This window comes from Rhinolophus ferrumequinum, chromosome 27 (genome assembly GCF_004115265.2).
Source record: "Rhinolophus ferrumequinum isolate MPI-CBG mRhiFer1 chromosome 27, mRhiFer1_v1.p, whole genome shotgun sequence".
Taxonomy (NCBI): Eukaryota; Metazoa; Chordata; class Mammalia; order Chiroptera; family Rhinolophidae; genus Rhinolophus; species Rhinolophus ferrumequinum.
Genome location: NC_046310.1, coordinates 17,527,004 through 17,547,022, shown reverse-complemented (window position 1 = coordinate 17,547,022; position 20,019 = coordinate 17,527,004). Strand labels below are relative to the sequence as shown.

At 37.5% G+C, this 20,019-nt stretch overlaps 1 protein-coding gene across 2 annotated transcripts in view; it reads left to right on the top strand.

The window, feature by feature from the left end:
• The window catches only part of SDCCAG8 (SHH signaling and ciliogenesis regulator SDCCAG8), a 206,225-nt gene that overhangs the window by 46,286 nt on the left and 139,920 nt on the right, over positions 1-20,019 (top strand). For both annotated transcript variants that reach the window (XM_033099396.1, XM_033099395.1), the window contains exons 9-12: positions 840-978; positions 10,762-10,914; positions 16,417-16,551; positions 19,348-19,464. In XM_033099396.1, the coding sequence (XP_032955287.1) occupies positions 840-978; positions 10,762-10,914; positions 16,417-16,551; positions 19,348-19,464 (544 nt within the window). The remainder of the gene's footprint in view (positions 1-839; positions 979-10,761; positions 10,915-16,416; positions 16,552-19,347; positions 19,465-20,019) is intronic.

The following is a 20,019-nucleotide window of genomic DNA, read 5'->3' as shown; positions in this document are numbered from 1 at the left end:
TGGATTCTTTTATATGGGGTTTATTTAACCCATGAGATTAGATCCTTGCTATTTTACATACCAAAGCATTTTGGCATTGGGTTCACTTCTCTCCCGGAGAAACAGCTTAGGTTAGGGTCCCTCTGAAAATTGCTGCAGAGGGCGTGGGGCTAGGCAATAATGAAACCTAGTGGGAGAAGAGTTTGTTAACTTACAAGCATTATATGTGTAACCAGGGCATTTGAAGGATTCAACAGTACTACCCATTGAAAGAAGAAATGTGTTCATAAGTAGGTGAAAGAATTTAATTGAAAGAGAGGATTGTGGAGGAAGGTTAAAAGGAAAGGTTATACATTTGTTCAAGTAAATGAGAACCAGCAGTGTAAATAAAACCTTAGTGGGCCCTTCATAACATGTTTTTGTTTTTGTTTTTTAAATTAAAGTTTATTGGGGTGACAATTGTTAGTAAAGACCTTCACAACATGTTTACTTCTGCTTTGGGGTGCAGTCCCCACCTTCCCCACCTTGTTGCTTTTTTTTCCTTTTCAGCAACCCCCCTTTTCTTTTTAAACGATTTTCCTCTTTTCAGGGCTTTAGTCTGCAGCCCCCAGTGTGCCTGTGCTTGCCACAATAGGTTATTGTCCCAGCAGATGCAGTCTTGCCATGAATGCTTGCAGGCTTCCTGGCTGCTCTGCCAGCCCGTCACCAAGTCCGGACAGAGGGTCTTTCTCTGGGGTGCACTGCCTGGCTCTTCTTCCAATATGTGTTAATGCTTTTTTCTTCCTGACGTGGGAATACACGATCGTGGATGATCATTTCTTGTTTTGAATGTTTTTTGTTTTGTTTTTTTGTGCTGACAGAGAAAGGGATGACTTAATGTCTGCACTAGTTTCCGTGAGGAGCAGTTTAGCAGACATGCAGCAAAGAGAAGCGAGTGCTTATGAGCAGGTGAAGCAAGCTGTGCACATGACCGAGGAAGCCAGTTTTGAAAAAACGAAGGCAAGTCTAACAAGATTAGAATAAAGGCCTACCATGTTTGCGCTTCTGTTTTTCTGGAGTATTTCTTTTGTTATTTTTCTGTAACTAAACTCTTTTTTTCCCCCCCAAACACACAGAATGAATACCAATCTGTTCATGTTGACTTTTCTAAATTAAACAAATTTGCTATTTGGAGAGTTCTTAGTCCTCTGCAAATACTCCTGTTGTAGCACTATACAGAGAACATAGTACCATGTGGTAAAGTACTTTGAGAGACTTGTCTCCTTAATCTTTTATTTGCTGATAAATTTTACTGCTATGAAAATCTTAACACCCATTTGTATATTCATGTATGATTAAAGACAAGTGTTTTCCCTCTATACATGGGAAATTTTGAGAACACCCAAATATGTCACAAACAATAATATATGTGTATTTAGTAGCATCTTTAGGTATGAGTCTGGATCCACTGTATGCCAGCTGAAACATGCTGAAGGAGACTGCTAATGCCAGCAATAGTTAACTGTGATCAGGCAGTGTTCTAGGCACTTTGAATACTAGGAGGTTACTGTCGGTGCAGTGCTGTGTTTGGGGCCCACACCTTCATCCACTAAAGTTTCTGTGTATTTTCCCCAGCCACACTTTAAGTGCTTATAGCCTCACGTAACTCGCGATGGCTGTGTCAGACGGTGCAGATACAGGACATTCCATCATCACAGAAAGTTCTGTCGGTGAGCATTGGTCTAAGCCATATTAGTAGCATCAATGTTTCAGTAAAATACTAGATTGTTCTACAGTATGTCTCTGCTCAGTCAGAGCCTGGTCCACTCTTCTCTGGCCAGTCCACCCCCAGTGCATCCCAGGTCCCTGGACCATCACTGTTTTCGTTACCAATGCCCTGTGCTTTCGAAACTTACGTTCAGTTCTGACCAAAGCCCCCAACATACTTCCCTATTTCCTTCAGCTCTCCTATCTCTTCATTTGTACTGAAGTCTAGTTGTCCTGGGATCATGTCATGACTCTCAGAACCTCCAGTGAAGGCCCTTTGCACTCTCTTCATCTCATCGGGCTACGATGGAGGACTCTGGAGGACTCAGCATTCACTTTACTCCCGACCAACTGACCGCCATTACCAGGCTTTTGCTTTGGCACCTGCTTTCAATTAGGTTTCCTCTTTGAAATTCGGTTAGCACTCCTCTTTGAAAACATTGTTGTCTCTCCTCTCCCCAGTTTTAGTTAATACAACCTCTCAATCCACAAAACACTGTTTGACACGTGTTTGAAGAAGTTCACCCATTTTATTACTTGGGCTTTTAAAGTAGTTGTGTATCTTTGACATTTTTTAAGAGCTTTAGCATCTGACCCTTTTCCCCCCCGTCTCATTCTGTCCAGGCTGCTATAACAGAAATACCATAGATGGGGGCTTATATAACACTTATTTCTCACAGTTCTGGAGACTGGGAAGTCCAATATCAAGGCACCGGCAAATTCAGTGTCTGGCGCAAGCCACTTGCTGGTTCATAACCAGCCATCTTCTGGCCGTGTCCACACATGGCGGGAGGGGTGAGGGTCCTCTCTGGGGTCCCATTCATGAGGGCTCCACCCTTATGACCCAATCCCCTCCCAAAGGCCCTACCTCCTAATTCCATCACGTTGGGGGTTCCAGTGTATTTGGAGGGGCACAGATCTTCAGTCCATCACATCCTCCATCTTATCCGCTTTCATCGTTTTTAAAGGTTTCAACATCCATGTTGTTAATATGTGCATACCTTAGTCCCAACATGCTTTGGCTTCCTTAACTCGAACATTTTCCCTTATTCTGTAACTCCCACATGAACTATACTGTCCATGAGTTCCTAAATTCTGGAACTGTTCTCTCTGACCAGAGCCTTTTCTCTTCCTCCCTGTCCCAGTTAAATCTACTCAGTGTCCTCATTCCTGCCTCTAGTTCCTCAGCCTTTTCTCACATCTCATTTTATCCGTTGTCTCCAGGCTGGTCTTCCCCCCTTTCCATTTAAATATGAATTGTACAATCCCAAACTGGTCTAATTATATTCACTCCCCCCAAATTGCTGTGTTCTCTACTCACTGACTGGCAATTTTGCCCACTAACACACCCTGACCGGAAACCTGGTTGTCATCCCGTCCTTCATGCCTGACTTCCAACCAATCACTAAGCACAAATCTTAGTTTCTGAAGTTTTTTGAGCTCTTTTCTCACTGTCACCTTTCTTGTTCAGACTACCATAATCTCTAGATGTACGGATTACAAAAGCCTCATGTCCCTTTCTCCACTCAATTTCCTGCATTGCAGCCAGAAATGATCCTTTTTCAAGGGAAACTTGATCATGTGACTCTCCTATTTATAATCCTTCAGTTATTTCCCACTGCCTTCAGGGCAATCTCCAGACTCCTTCCCACATCTGTGAGGTTCTTTTAACCCTTCACCTTCTTATCACTCTCCTCTTACACCTGATGCTCCAGCAGACTCAGCCACTGTCAGCTTCAAAAGGCAGTAGAGCTTAGAGGTCGGGTATGGTCTTATTAGAGTTAGCCAGACCTAAATTCAATGTCCAGCCCCACCTTTCACTGGCTATGGGACTTTGGCACATTATTGAATTCTCTGTGCTTCAGTTTTTCCTCATCTGTAAAATGGAAATAATATCTGACTCATAGGATTGTTAGTAAGGACTACATTTTAAAATGCCCATCAGTTGTTTTGTAGAAACTCTGGCACAGAATATTTCCTGCATAATTAGTGATGGTGGTGGTGGTGGTGGTGGTGATGGAGGCAACGGTGGTGACGTTGGCTGTGAATCCTTCCGATTGTGCTATGCTTTTCCAGTCTCTTGGTCTTTGTATCTGCCATGCAAATTCTCCTTTATTCCACTGCCTGGATATCGTCTCCATCCTGCAGGTCTTAGCTTACATGCCACTCTCCCTAGAAAACCTATTCCCCTATGTACAGAGCTGATGTATCTCTTATAGTGGGTTTCTCAATCTTGGCACTGTTGACATTTTGGGTTACATAGTACTTTGTTTTGGAAGATGTCTTGCACATTGTAAGATGTTTAGCAGCATCCCTTGCCTCTACCCACTAGATGCCAGTAGCACACCCCAAGTTCTGAGAACCAAAAATGTCTCCAGACATTGCCAGCTGTCTCCTGGATGGGGGGCTGAATTGCCCCCAGTTGACAACCACTCCTCATTACAGCACTTATTGAAACATATTAATATTGCTCATTTGTCTGTATCCTTCACTAAACATTAAAGTCTCTCACAGGAAGGAAAGCATCCATGTCGTTCACCATTAAATCCCTAATATCTTGCATTTAGCACATAGTGGGTAGTCAGTAAACATCCACTGACTAAGGGAACTGTAGTATGTTCTCACTAACACCAAAGAAATAAAGAATTTCTTTATTCTTATCTTCCTGGTTTACCTACTTTGCCAGTGCCAGTGGGCATTAAGCCCAGCCGCATTTTTTTTGTATTAGTACTTTCAGCCTCTCACTAAGGAAAGCCATCTAAGAAAGCTACGGAATGAATTCCACAGGAGAGTGATACTGTTACCTTCAGTGCTTATAAGTTCTGCGTAACAATTCTTTTCTTTGCAGCGGACCACCTTTATATACGTCAGACAGGAGTTTCACTCTCTTCGTTTCCCAGCTCCGCTCCTCGCACGCTCTCAGTAGATGACGCGCTTTACCCAGATCATGACCAACTGACACGAGCCTCCACCACACCTTCTCATTCCACACGTGGATCTTCTATTTTTTTGTTTTTTTTTTGCTTATCTGGCTCTCTTACTTCCCAAGATGAATCTCTTTCTCTAAGTTCTTGGTATCTCCTGCTTCTAGGGCTTCAGGGACCCTGAGCTATTTGTCATCACATCTTTCTTGTATCTTCCGTCTTTCCCTCTCCACTGTTCCCCCTCCCCCATTTATCTAACACTGTCATTCTTGTTTGAACAAACAGAACGCACCTTTCCCTCGATCAGCTTTCGTTGAATGTGCTACCTTCTCACCATCATTTCACTGCCAGACCTTTCAAAACAGTCGTCTGCCCTTGCAGCTTTCCATTCATTTGTGAACACATTGCAGTCAGGCTTTCAACAAATTGTAGTCAGATTTCATGCCGAACTGCTCACTTATTGGCCGCCAGTCACTTTCTGATTACTAAACCCACTGATCTCATTTCAATCCTCATCTGACTCAATTCTGCAGTTTTGGAAGCCGTAACTGTCCTATCATAATGTATCATCTCTTTCCCTCAATTTATCTGCTGTTACACTCGTGGTTTTTTCTGTATTGCTGTTGTCTACTCCTCATAGTCTCTTTTAACTTGCTTTCCGCAAACCTTAAGTACAGACTTTCTTCACAGGGTCCTTCGCCAATGTTACCCTCATTTCCGGGGATTTGTGTCTTCTCGCATGGCCAAACCATTGCTTTCGTTTGACCACCCCCAATTGTGCCTTTAGCTCTAACAGCCTTCCTGGGCCTCAGACCTACATTTCCTGCTGCCACGAGACCTCTATAAATGGATGATATTCCATTAGTATCTGAAACTCTACACAGCCAAATTATTCTCTCCACCTTCCAGTCTACCACTCCTTTCCTTCCACCATTTTCTTTATTATTTTTTTAAAATGATGGCGTCACTATCTTACCAATAGCCCTGGCTTGCATCCTTTGTAGTATCTTGGCTCCAACCCACCCCTAACTCTTTACACCTAATCATGACCAAGCTCTCACTCTCTCTTCAGAGTCCCTTTCTGAGCTGTGCCCACTGTCCCATCCCTATAACCTGCCCTGGTTCAGGTCGTCACATACTCTTATGCCACCTTTGCAGACTATTGCAATCATCTTCTAAATTGGTCTCCCTCAGGTCTTTTTCAATTCCTGTGTATCTTTCACAGTACTGCCAACATCTTCCTGAATTGTAAATCGCCCTGTTCAGGCAGCTCCCCTGCTGCAGTGCCATAAAAGACAAATATGCCTTAACATGACCTTCCAGATCTTTCACAATACGGTCCCGCTCTAACTTTTCTATCCTTATCTTTTACTATCCATTCTTTCACATGACCAGTGCTGTTTCCAGAATGTGACCTGCAAATGACCATTTCCATGGGTTTGTTCGTACTCTACATTTCTGCAGTGTATTAATCTGTGAAATATCTATTCAACCCATGAGGATCAACACAGGTAGCAGTCTTGCGCAAAGTTTTCACAACCCCTTCTTGTTTGAATACATCTCTTCCTCCTCTATATTCCGATTGATGCTGTGTATAATTTTGGTAGCTGTTTCCATAGCTCTGCTCCCCGAAAGACCTTAAAAGGCAGATCTGTGGCATCTGCCACAATAATTCCTCAGGCCATTTATGTATTTGTTGTACAATAAATGTTTGTTGAATGAAAGTCAGTTATTAGCTTTAAATATTAATGTGAATGTTTGTAGTTAGTGCTTTTAAAAATTTAACACTTAAAAACTAGAGAGGCTGTTGTGTCTTGTGAATCTATAACATTTTTCACTGAATTAGTAATAATGCAAAGATTTCAAACCAGTTTACAAAATGCAGTGCAAGTGTACTAGTTTTATTTCTAAGGTATGTTACAATACCTTAGAAATTTTGCTTTCCAAGAGAAAAAAGTGAGATGACATATATATATATATATATATATATATATATATATATATATATATATATATATTTTAATTTTAAAACCTACTACTTTATTTACTTAGCTATGAAAGGTACTTTGTTTGTATAGTTTCTTGACGTTTGGTGCCATCTAGCGTTCTATTTTGCATATTGCATGCTAAGTGAGAATGAATTATGTCATACATTTGCATTTATAGTGGTAGTGAAAACAACAGAGGATTTTATATGAAAGTAAATCTATAACATGAGAAAATTATAGTGCCATGCATAGATTCTTATGTGGAACTACTTTGATCAGATCCCTACTCTGCCACTTTCTAGGATGGTGACCTTGGGCAAGTTACTTAACGTCTCAAAGCCTCAATTTCTTCAACTGAAGGATAAGGCTCACTTAAAATTTAGTGAGCGAGTTAAGTAAATTAATCCATATAAGCCATTTAGCAAAGTGTCTGCCACATAGTAAGTGCTCAATAAATGTTTTTGGTTTTGTTTTTGTTTTGAAAATTGCAAGTCATTACAACTGAGGATGATGTTAAAAGAGAAAAAGAATATTAACCTGGGAATAAATAGAGGGTGGAAAAGTAGTGGCTTTTGCAGTGATGCCTTGATAAAGCTCCAAGATGGAAAGATTGCTAACCAGGCCGTGGACCTGCCTGCTTTCATTCAGAGGGAAAGTGTTGGCTTTGGCATGAAGTTATCGTGAGCATATCTAAATGAGATAACCTTCCAAAGAAATATGTTTTCAAAAATACCAACCCAATAGGTTGAATGAATGTCCCCAGAACTTTTTTCTCCTTTTCAAGGATCCAAATTATGCTTTTTCCTGGACTATAGCAGAATCAGAAAGGCAAGAATTATAAACCCGAATAAAAAGAAAATCAGAAAAGCATTGAGTATTTGATTATAGTCACAGGCATAGAAGATAATACTTCTTGATATATATATATATTATATATATTATCTATATATAATATATATGTATATATATTATATGTATATATATTATATACATATATATGTATATATATTATATGTATATATATGTATATATATTATCTGCCACAAAACAAAAACAAATTATAAGTATCTTGAAAATGGAAGACAGGCATAAGACTGATAGGTTTCTAGTAAGCAAGAGTTTATAAATTAAATATCAATGGTTTGCATTATTCATAAGTTAAATGTTTAAAATGTGGTGATAATCATTTTTATTTTATAGGCTTTGTTTCATAAAAATAAAAGCATTTTCATAAGGTTTAAGGTTTATATTCGCAAGTGAAACCTGTACTTCCCGTAAGATCTTTAATTATGAATTCTATCACAAGATTTTCTAGGAACCTAACCCTGGCAGTTGGGAAGGACTTTTATATATTCTGAAACAGGTTTCCTGTTTTAAAAGTTGAGTTGACTAGATATAAACTTGTTTTAGAGGGTGTTTTGACCCCATTAAGATAGTAATGCATACTCTTTGGCTTAATAAACTTGGACTGGGAGTATCAAGTCCAATAAATTATGTTTCGAAAAGTATATTAATGTGGCCAGCATAGAATGACCACAAATAAAGATATTTTCCAGAAGAGAAAAGGTCCCTTGAGGACTGAATCTTCTGGGTGGGGGGAAAGTATAATTTCCCAACTCCTCAAGACCTACAGCCGTTTCCACCATTTCCAGGCGTTGTGCCCAGGGAAAGGGAGAAGGCACCACTCAGGTTCTCTGCAAGCCGGAAATTATTTGTAACTTTGTCACCTATGAAGAGCTGTCAGTCAATTGTAATTGACAGTTGACTGATCTAGCCTTTGAGAACTCAGTTACACCTTTACTAAATGGTTAGATTAGTATAATCAGGGAGTGCCGAATCATCTGGGATTCTGGAAAACTAGGAACGGGAACCCTAGAATTAAAAGAAAAATCTTTAATGGAAATAGTGTATAAATATTTGTTTAGTAGAACCAAATCTTTCCAGTATTGTGAGATCCACTGTAAGACAGATATTTTTAGAAATATGAAATCACTTTTCTAATTCCAAGTGTAATTAAGCTTTAATATTTTCTTCATTGTGACCAGGCATATATATTAAAATCAAAGCAAATAAAAGTAAATGCTATATTATAATGTGGAATCATTGGTTACACACCGAGGGTTGTTGATAACCAGTTTTTAATCTAATATTGTTATTCAGTGTTTCATTACTGTTTTCATACTTCCTCAGCATGACCCATTGGTGGTGGCTAGTCCTAATAGAGAGAAGGCCAACCATAAAACCAAGGCTTCAGCAATGATTTTCTTTAGGTGATTTACAACTTCTTTATACTTTTTGCTTTATATCATCTTATCTTAGACTCTTAGGCCTCTTACTCGGTCAGGGTCATTTATTATTCCTTGTTCCTGAATTGATTGAATTCTTTTAATTGATTCTTTTGCTCTTCAGCAGTCCCTTCCACTGTTTCTATACTTAATAATCTTGACTCCTGAGTTTTTGTTCAATTAAAAACTTTCTCATTGGATATATTGGTTTATATTCAATAATCATTTTATTCTTTCGTACCAGTATTCATTATATTGGCAAAAGTTATGAGCATTTTTATTAGTTTCCTATAAAAATGTTTCACAAGAGCCATTATATTCTGAAGCCTGAAAGTCTCTATTTCAAGTTCCAAGGGCTTATATTTTGAAAAAATTACGCTTTTTCGTGTCTCTTAAAATCTAATTTAAAGTTTTCCTTTCAAAACATTCTCAACTAGAATTGAACTTGGCACTAACTTTCTAGGAGAATCATTTTTTTAGTCATTGGTTTTGCGTATCAGTTAATCTGAGACAATTTAATTTTAACCTCGTATTTCATCTAGTAGTACAGAAACTTTCCAGAAGAGTTTAAAAGAAATTGAAGTTTAGTATTTTCCAGATGAAGAGAGGAAACTTCACATATCCTAGATATTTATTGTCTGTATTTATCATAGCTTTCACCAGAGGGAAGCATAGCTATGTATAAAACTTACAGTCAGGCTTACTGAGACCATTTCCATCTCCCTAACGACAAATGTGACTGTCAAATTTATAATCATGTAGGATGTAAGTCATACTTGAGCACTTGAGTTTCTTTCTACCAGTTCAGGGGAAAATAGAGGCTGGGTGAAGTAGATGTTGTAAATAAGGGCCGTTGGGATAAGACTGAGACACCATAGAATGACTCAGGTTTTCTATGCTAAGCACCTGGATTTTACTGGGATTTTTTTTTTTTTTAAATTGGGATTTTGAAGCCGTAGTTTATTACTGGGTATTATGTATAAATATATTATGAATGTAGCAAAGTGGAAGTTTTAGAATTTTTACTTCTGGAAATGCAGAGTGGGAAATTTAGACTAATGGACACTTATGAATTTTTAAATTATCAGAAACGGAAGATAACAGTTCTCGTGTTATAAAACTAAGTAGTAAATGCTGTTCTGAGTATTTTCCTTATGTTAACTGATGATTACTACCTAATTTTTATTGTAGTTATGTGTTTAAAACTAGGGAACTAAATCTTATCTTAATAACATTTAAAGGAACTTGATTATAATATAAGTTTTAAAATAGGTACCTGTATGTAATGATAAATATAAAATCTCATTTAAAAATTTTTATGTTTATTATTTAAAATATTCAAATAATTTTTGACATGAACAAATGAAAAAATCAGTTAAATTGGACATTTACATATTTCATATAGTATAAACATGTTATATAATTGAAAATACTAGAACATTTTATTTTTCTGATCCCTTTTTCATAATTTGTACTCATCAGTGGCCCTCATTAATGTCTATCATCTAAATCTTGTTAATTGATAAGTAAATACAGCCTTGGTTATGAAAATTGAAATATGTGAACACACAATGGGATTTATGGATGATGTAATACAGAATTGTACACCTGAAATCTATGTAATTTTGCTAACAATTGTCACCCCAATAAATTAAAAAAAATTGAAATATGTGAATAAATGTAACATTTGGATACTGGATTAACAAACAATATAAAATTTTTCTAATCAACTTTATAATGTGTTTTAACTATTTTAAATAAAAGTAAAGCTTAATTGTCTCATTTTCCCCTTATTTTTTCCAAATTCTAAGCTCCCGTTTTATTGTGTTATTCTGGCAGGCTTTAATCCAGTGTGAACAGTTGAAGAGTGAACTAGAGAGGCAAGCAGACCGACTTCAAAAAGAACTATCATCTCAGCAAGAGAAAAGGGCCTTTGAGAAAGAAATGATGAAAAAAGAAACGGCAAAAGAACGGGAGGACATGAGATCCAAGGTACTAAAGGATTTAGTTCATTATCCACATTGCAGAAGAAATGTTTGGTGATGTCACCAATGATACTATAGGCCTGCAATTCTTGAATGAGCTTTAAATTTTAAAACCTTGTAAGTAGTCGAATTTCTTATAACTGAGAATCATAAAATTTTTCTATTTTTCCATGTATTTCTCACTCAAGGTTATATTCCCTGACCTTTCCAAATAGAATAATCAGTTTGATTCCATCATATGAAATTATGAAATTTTTTGTAATCCTGCCATTCTGTTTGGTCCCCTCTCTCACGTATGTCAGGGGACGGCAGGTACTCTTCAGATACCCAGATTTTATTTCAACTTTGGCTAAATCAAAGAGAGATGACTGCCCCACATCATCCTTCACCCAAAATTAAACTTGCAGAAGATAAAACACTTGTGAGAAACCAAGTAACCAAGAAAAAGTGATGATGTGTATTGTGCAAAGTAGATTCTAACAAATTACATGATGAATAATGGCCATAGCCTGATGAATAATTGGAAGGGGGAAATTAAAGGCAAAGGAACAGGTAACATGAAATAGGCAGTGTTTGAAAAACAGTTACTAATTGGAATACAGAGCTGAGTGGAACCTAGCTTTAAAGTTGCTACAGTAGAGTAAAGTTGAGCAAGATGTGGTCCACGAGGTAACTGAAAACAACTGTTACATGGGTGTTTTATTTAATTTTTTTTTTAAAAAGTAGACGCACAGCTTCTACCCCAAATACTGTGTTGTTACAATATTCCAGCGTTTAACTCACACAGCAACCATCTACTGAGCTGCAGATTTAGTTGCTGTGTGAGTTAATGTTTAACCCTGCTGTGGCTTTAATTCCATATATATGGTGTTAATTTAGAAATCTTTGGCTCTGTTGAACTCCCAAACCAGCCTCCTTTCCCTCTTTGCTTTTCCAGTGGAGCTACTATTCATCCGGTTGCCCACTCAGTAATCTTGCTCTCACCCTTGTCTCCTCCCTCTCCCTAACCCTACATGTCATCATATTGCCAAGCTCTAGAGACTCAGGTCCCTAGGAACTTTCCATTGCCCTGTCTCTCCATCCCACTGTTATCCTTCCCTCACCCGGGATGATTCTTAAACCCGGGCGGGCTCCTTGCATCCAGTTGCACCTCTCTCCCAGCTGTCCTCCAAACCACAGCCGGATGATCTCTCCAAAATGAGCATCGCAATGTGTCAGTCTCTTGCTTTAAAATTCTTGCATGTGTCCCTGTAAGCCCGTGGCTAAAATTTAGGATCCTTCAGCAGAGCATGAAGATTCTACAGTTTTCTTCCCTTTTTTGGCTCTCCAGTCTCATCTCCCTTCACTTTTCTTTCTTGCATTGCCACCATACTGATCTGCTTGTACTTCCTTAGATGTGCGGACACACCCATTTGCCATGCTGTTTTGTCATCTCAGGATTTTGCATGTGCTTTGCCCGCTGCCTAGAGGAGCCTTCCTCTCCCGCCTCCGATGGATCTTTCAAAATTCTTCTTGGTACCACCTCTTCTCACAGCCTCCCAGTGACGAATTGAGAGTCTCTCCTATGAGCTCCCTTAACTCAATTTATTACAAATTCTTCTTGAATTATTTGTCTCCCCTAATTTACTACGAGTCCCCTGAATGTATGGTCTGTTAACATTTTCACTGTGGGGCCCTTTCCTCTCACATAAAATGTGCTCAATATATATTTGTTGAATTAATGAATGTAATACAAGAGCAGGCAAAAAGACTCCATGCCATTGGAAAGGTATGACTAAAATGCTGGAAGGTCAGAGGATCCGAACAGATCCCTGTCTGCAAGAGACTTGGAAGGCTTTGTGGAGAAGGTGGCATGTTTTTAACTGGCCTTCAAAGAAAAGGGAGTATTTAGAAATGCAGAGTATGGGAAGGGATGCTGGCTATAACCAACATGGAGGGAGTTAAAATTGTGAACTGAGTGTTGCGTGTGAGAGAGAAAATGGCATCAATAGCAAAGACCAGCTATTGTGCATGCCGAAGAGATTTTTCTTTTCTGGGTGTTTGGTGGAAACCTGTTACCTTGCTGAGTAGTTCTACTGTATAAAAATATGTTGATGAGAATTCCTGGTAAGAAAGAACAAAGGAAGGCTGAAATGTGCCCGGCACTATTCCAGGTGCTTTCACAGGTAATTGAACGTCTTTCTTATATGGACAATTATTTCATGAATAAAGGTGACAACAGAAATACAATGTATTTCTGAGTCGGAGTCATTTGTTTTGCTTCCAGTAAGTCTTGGTTGGGATTTGATCTCAAGGTCCTGCCCTAAGTATAAATGTATGAATAAAGTGCTGAAAGTAGTCTGAGCATTGAGGTAAGTGCTCAAACCAGGAAATGGCCCTAAGTGGCTTTGGAGTACAAGACTTTAGGGTTGAATCTAATTTGACCTTTCTGTGACTTTGAACAATTCATTTAACCTCTCCAAATTCCAAAAGTATAAATAATGGAGTTGATCTTCTCAAGGAATTGATTGGATTAAATAGGATAATGTTTTGAAAGTGCCTAATATAATACCTGGCATAGAGTGGACATTTAATAAGTTTTGGCTTGTGGCTATTACCATTCTGACTCCAGAAAAAGAGAAAAGTAGTCTTATATTGGGTAGATTTCTTGGATCTTCATATGAGTAAAAGCAGACAGATTTAAATATAAATTCCAGTTTTACTTGTTATTTATCAGCTTGAATGAGCTTGGGCAAATTACTTCATTTTTGAACCTCATTTTTTCAATTGAAAATTAATCCAATATAATTCTTTCTCCAAGGGGATTGGAAGAGAGAATGTATATCATCCTGCCGAGTGCAGGAAGTTAACTTATAGGGAGACTGAACAGTTTACCCATGTAAGTGCTCTGTACTTAGTGCTGGTGCAAGCGTTCCTGCTTTCCTGGCAGCGAGGAATGCTTGCAAGATGTTCAGATTTTCTTTCTTTCTGTTATTTTTCTTCTTTCTCTCTCTTTTACAATTTCATCTGTGGGGGAAACTCTAGGAGAGCAGATGCATCTACCTAGACAGGTTTTGAATCATGCCCCTATGAAGGGTACTTGCTGTGAGTTTGTTGTCTTTCCTAACAGTCGGTTCCACTGAGCCACCGAGGTTTGTTCGTTCAGTCATTCATCATGTGTATATCCAGCGCCCTCTACAGTCCGCGCATTTTCTTAGTTGGTTCCCTTGATAACAGCCCTTTGCTGGAATCTTTAATTCCTGTGCCTCCGGATGGGGAGCGCCTTCCATGTTCCGTACACCGGGGACTGTGTTAGTGTAAAAATTCCTATCAGGCTCTCCAAGCTGGGCGTCCTTGTCTCTGGCTTGCCCCTGTCAAAGTGTAAAGGACTTACCTGATGTCAGCGCCCTGGACACCCAGCAGTGTTGCAGCTGTCGGTGTTACTTCTGTCTCTGCAACAGATGTGGATGGAGAAGCTCCTGCAGGGTGATCCTGACTTCCAGATGGTGGGCGTGGGGGAAAAGAAGGTGTGACAACAGGAGGGGAGGCCTCGGGAAGTGGGTGACAGGAGGCAGCAGACAGGTAATGGGCAGAGGAAAGAAGTGATGGGTGGCAGAGGGACGGGATCATATGGAAGGGCCGTGATTTGTTCCATGCCTTGTGATAGAAACTGACTCAGTGTCTACAGTCAGCAATTCTGCTAATATGTCTGCGTATTTATTTCAAAAGTCACACAATGTTAATATGTTTACCATAAGGTATATCTCCACAGAAGTAAGTAATATTTGATTTTTAATAGCTGGCAATTAAAGTTTATTGTTGCTATATGGTTCCAGAAAAGCTATAGTTACACATTCATAATAAGGATATTCATGAACTTGAATTTTTAAATTAAAGAAATTAAACTAATTTGTTACATGTAACTTCTTTTGACCTTTAATTTTAGGTTCAGATTGTAATATGCCTAAGGATGGTTTGTAGCTTGATATTAGTAAAAATAATTTTATGTGCAAGTTAGATTTGTAGCCAATTTTTTGATGGTAAGAAGGACATAGAAACCACAATATGTCAAATATACAATTCTCCACAATCCCCAGGAGAGTTAATACATCTACTGTCTGCATTAGAAAATAGCTAGAGGGCTCATTATTTTCACATGTGTCAACTTCCGTTAGACATATATTTCAAAGGCTACCTTGGATTTTATCACAAAATTTTAGCTCCTGATTTCAGTTATAAAGCTGAATTCATACCCATGTCAGGGTACGGTGGTAGATTTCAAATGTTATTATTTCAAATTCATTACCAGTTCTTGTTTTAACAGTTTAAAAACTGATAGATATCCCTATATGTTTTGCTGTGGGGTGAGGTCGCATTTCTTCTTCATTGTAAAATCGCTAATACAAGTAAGAAATTAAGAGCCTAGAAAGTTTTTACTGACTGAATCAGAGTAAAATATAATTGCAAACAACAACAAAAAAACTATAAAGGTTAAATCTAAGATCTAGAAAGCATTTCTAACCCTAAGAAGAAAGCTAAGAACCCATTTTCCATAGAGTCCCTCAGAGAAGCCATTTATTATCATTATTCATTTATTCATCAAACGTTTGGTGCCCCTTGAGGACCATGCTCTAAGGAACTGCCGGTCTAATGAGGAAACTAGCAGACAGCTACCACCAGCGTGAGAAGTCCTGGCTGGCGGGAGGTAGAGATTGCGGTGTGATAGAGGTATCCTGAGGTGGGCGTAGCAGCGCGTGCCGCAGTGGTTGTCAAAATCGTAAACCACTGGGATGGTGGACGGCAGTCAGTGTGAGTGGATGCCAGCTGCAGCGCAATGGGCGTGACTGTCCCGGGGCACATCCGCTGAATATCACCCCTGAGTGTATGAAGGGGCTTCTGTTTAGTGCTGGGAGCTGGAGGCCGAAGAAGCCTTCTTGGAGGAGAGGACATAGTGGCTAAGTGCAGTGCTCCAGGAGGAATGGGGAGAGCTAGAGAATGGGAAGGCTGGGGGGGTGGGGGGTGGGGGCTGAGGGGTGGGGCAGATACCAACCAAGGGAACTGCTGAGAGCCTCCTCTTCGTGGTGTGGGGCCCGGGGTGGGTTTCATAGAGCACCAGTATCTCTCTCTAAAGATCCCTGCCTCTCCAGCTCTCCCAATCAAGCCCTGTATGCCCTCCATGTGGGAAGGAGTTTGAGTTGTCTGACTCCTTGATAGCTCTCCTGAAATCCTTTCATGTCAGTCGCTTCCCTAACTCACTTACGTAGATATCTGATATCTGTCACCTTAGAGTTTCAACCAAAACTTTGATTTTACCTTGTTACGTGTTTCCCAAAATGAGGGTGGAGACCAGGGAATGAATACGAGGGTGGCACATATTTAAGTCATGGGGGATAGATGAGTGGAAGAGGTGGAGAAATGAACGTACCCAATCTATAGAGAAATGACTTAAAGAGAGAGAGCTCCATGGCTGTGCTGAAACTGTATCAACTCAAGTGACATTATCATTTAGGACTTTTATTTCCTCTGACAGATGTTGACCCTGTCTCAGAATATTGCCCAACTGGAGGCCGAGGTGGAAAAGGTTACGAGAGAGAAGGTTTCAGCAATTAATCAACTAGAGGAAATTCAAAGCCAGCTTACTTCTCGAGAAATGGATGTCACGAAGGTACCGAGAGAGATTTTAGTTTAATAATTAATTAAATATTTTCTTTGAAAAAAATTTGTCCTGACATACAGAGCTCAGAAAGAAGTTTGGAGCAGAAAAGTTTTGTCATTTCAGGATAATAAAGGTCCATCTAAAATGGTCATTTGGTTAACATGACAGTTCTTATCATCAGTAGGCCCTTTGCTGGGTGCTGCAAATAGGAAGATGAATTAGGCACACATTGTGTCCCTGAAAACCTTAAGAATTCAGTGGCTGAGACAGACTCGTAAATAAGCAAGTTTTATGACTTTAATTATTGAAAGTTTGATAAAACTTGTATTTCTAAATTCATTAATGAGTAATTTTTGCCAGAGACAGCTCTTCACAACAATACTAAAAGACATATATTTACAACATGAAAAGTATACTTACCATAAAACAATTTCTACCTCCCATTCCTTTTCAGACCTGGTCTCTAAAATCAAGATTCTAATTGTATTTTATAGATTTATTTTATATATTTATAGATTTTTATTTTATTCGTCTTTAAATTTATACTTTAAAATGCCACAGTGTTTGCTGTACGGGTATCACAAATTTGTGAACCTGGAAATAAAATGTTTAATGATCTTAACTGGCCAATGGAAGGTAGGTATTTAAGAAACATTGGAAGTCCATGTGGATTTCAGTAATCACTTGCTTTAAAACTAAGACACTAAATATGTGTGTACATGATGTAGTAAGTTAAATGAATTTATTTTTGACCAATACATACACAGATTATTTATTGTTAAAATATATATCCTTTTCATGATGAATTTTACTTCTCAACATATTTTCCCAAAATTTGACACATTTTAATGCCATTGCTGCTTTATAATTCAGTAATTAAAATCAACTTTACCATTAGAAAAGGGAGCCTATTTTTTCTTTTTTCTTCCTTGAGTTTTATAATTAATGTTTGCTTTGTAAAATTCAAGCTAGCAACTGTAAAAGTTTAAAAATATCATATTTGCTAATATAACTGATGTGTTTGTGTGAAGGGAAGGATAGAAGAGCGAGCATTGGTGCAGAGGGATAGAAATGGTTCACCCAGATTTATGGGTGAAAGCTGTGGCAAGAGTTTTCAGCTCATTATAGGGCGAGAACATTCTGTTGAAATGTGTACAGTGAAGAATGAGTACACTCTGTTTTTAGAACTGTCCAAAGGGACTCACGTATCAACAGAGTGCCTTGAAGTTGCTTCCAACCTTGAGATAATATAATTCTAGTTCAATTTAACTTGTTGATTTATTATAGATAGAATTTAAATGTTACGGATAAACTTAACAAATGATATCCTGAAAGGAGTAAAGCAAGGGAACTTTAAAAATAAAATTAAGAGGTAAAGTCATTTTAAATAGGACCCTTTCAATCACATATGTAAATCAAATAGATCTGAGCAGTGAAGAACTAAGAAAGAAAGTAAATAGGAGCCTCTCTTTTTCTTTTCTGTCATTCATAATTTTTAAATTGTATTTAGCTTTAAAATTAATAACTTTTTGCAAATTACTAATTTTTTTTGAAATGGAAAGGCTCAACTCTCACACACTGAAAGCATTTGAATTTTAAAATTTTTAGTGATTTTATTCTTTTTCTAACTTGCTGAGAGCCACTGGAAAAAGCTTACTGACTTTTTCTTTTGTCTTGTCACTATAACTTTAGAACACAGATTAGTTTATTTTTAAAAGTATTTTTAGTTTATTTTTATTTGAACATAGGAAATGCACATAGGTTTTCTAAGATTTTAGTACCTCAATAATGATTAAACTAATTTCCAAAGTTGTAATCGTCATTTTTGGAGAAATACCAAAATTGAAAAGTTTCAAAGAAGTATAATAACCATTGCATGATACATGATTTTTAAAACTTGTTTTTATAAACTAGAGGCTGATTTAGCAGAATTGTGTATTAATTGATTTCTCTACAGATTCTCAGTTATCTTGGAGGCTTATTATAATTTCTTTATTTCGATCTACCTGCTAATTACATTTTCCAAATATATTTACGTCTGCAGAGGCCCTGGATTAAAAAAAAAAATGTATAAAGAACACCTTTACGATACTATGTGTGTTCATTATTTAGTGATATATTAAAATCATTGCACTTAAATGTACATTTTCCTTTTATGTTAAATCTGTAGTTATAAGTGCAGTGTGTACTTAGTTCCATTCTATGACTTTTACCAGACAATCTTTCTTAACTTAAATACATGTTATTGTACGTGATAAAATTGATGTTATCTACAAAGCGTCCAGTAAATACTGGCTGGCTACTACTGCACACCTAACTATCAATATGATCTATTAGCAGAGAGAGTTTTTTATAAGTTTCTTTAAATAAAAGCCTAACTGATAAAGTCTTTAAAGGAAAAATTTATAATACAGAATATTTATTTAAATATCACAATTTGAATGAATGATAACATAACTTAATATTTTAATTAGTAATTTTACCTAGTTAAAATTGAGAAAATAGTGCATTTTGGATGATAACATGCAATCGAAACTATTATTTTACGTAATAAATCGTGAACACATTACGTAAACTCCTCAGTTCTACATTTATTTATCTGTAATTTGGAATTGTTAGACTCAATAATACCTAATACATCTTAACAAAATATTATATTGAATATATTCTAACAGAAAGTGCCATTCTTAGGAAAGTTCTATTGTATTTTATTTATATGACCTCTAGGGGGCACCAAAAGATCTAATTGCAGGCGTTGCCTGGTAGATTCCAGTAGCTATTGATCTAGTTTTTATAATCTAACAGGTGTGTGGAGAAATGCGCTATCAATTGAATAAAACCAAAATGGATAAGGATGAGGCTGAAAAGGAACACAGAGAGTACAGAGCGAAAACTAAAAGGGATCTTGAAATTAAAGATCAGGTAAGAGATGACACAAGCGTAACTGAAGCAATTAAAACATAACTAATGTTCTTTCTGAAGTTGATGTGGTTTTATTCCTAAGTCATTTATTTCCATTATATTATTTCTAAGTAATGGAACAATTCAGTTTATACTATTAAAGGATTTCATATGTAGTTGCCTAAAATTATCACCTTTCACATGAAATGGTGAGAATACAACTGCATGAATTTAAAATTCCAATCTGACAGGTCATAAATATACATTTGGATATGTGTATCTATTACTTACAAAAGTTAAAAAAAAATGTTCTAATGCACAGTTTGAATCTAAAATATACGTGCATGAAGTTCTTGAAAGATGCCAACTTGAATCCAATTTTAAGTGAAAAGTTTAAAATTTGTAAGATGAGATGAGCTGATATGTAAATATGTCAATCAAATTGATTGTTGGCAGAATGGAACCAGTTTTAACTAAGAAAACCATGAGTACATTTGCTCAGGATGCCTAAATACATTGAAATTAGAAATGTTAGGGAAAAGATGCTGCTTACTTCAATTTCAGTTTGAACAGATG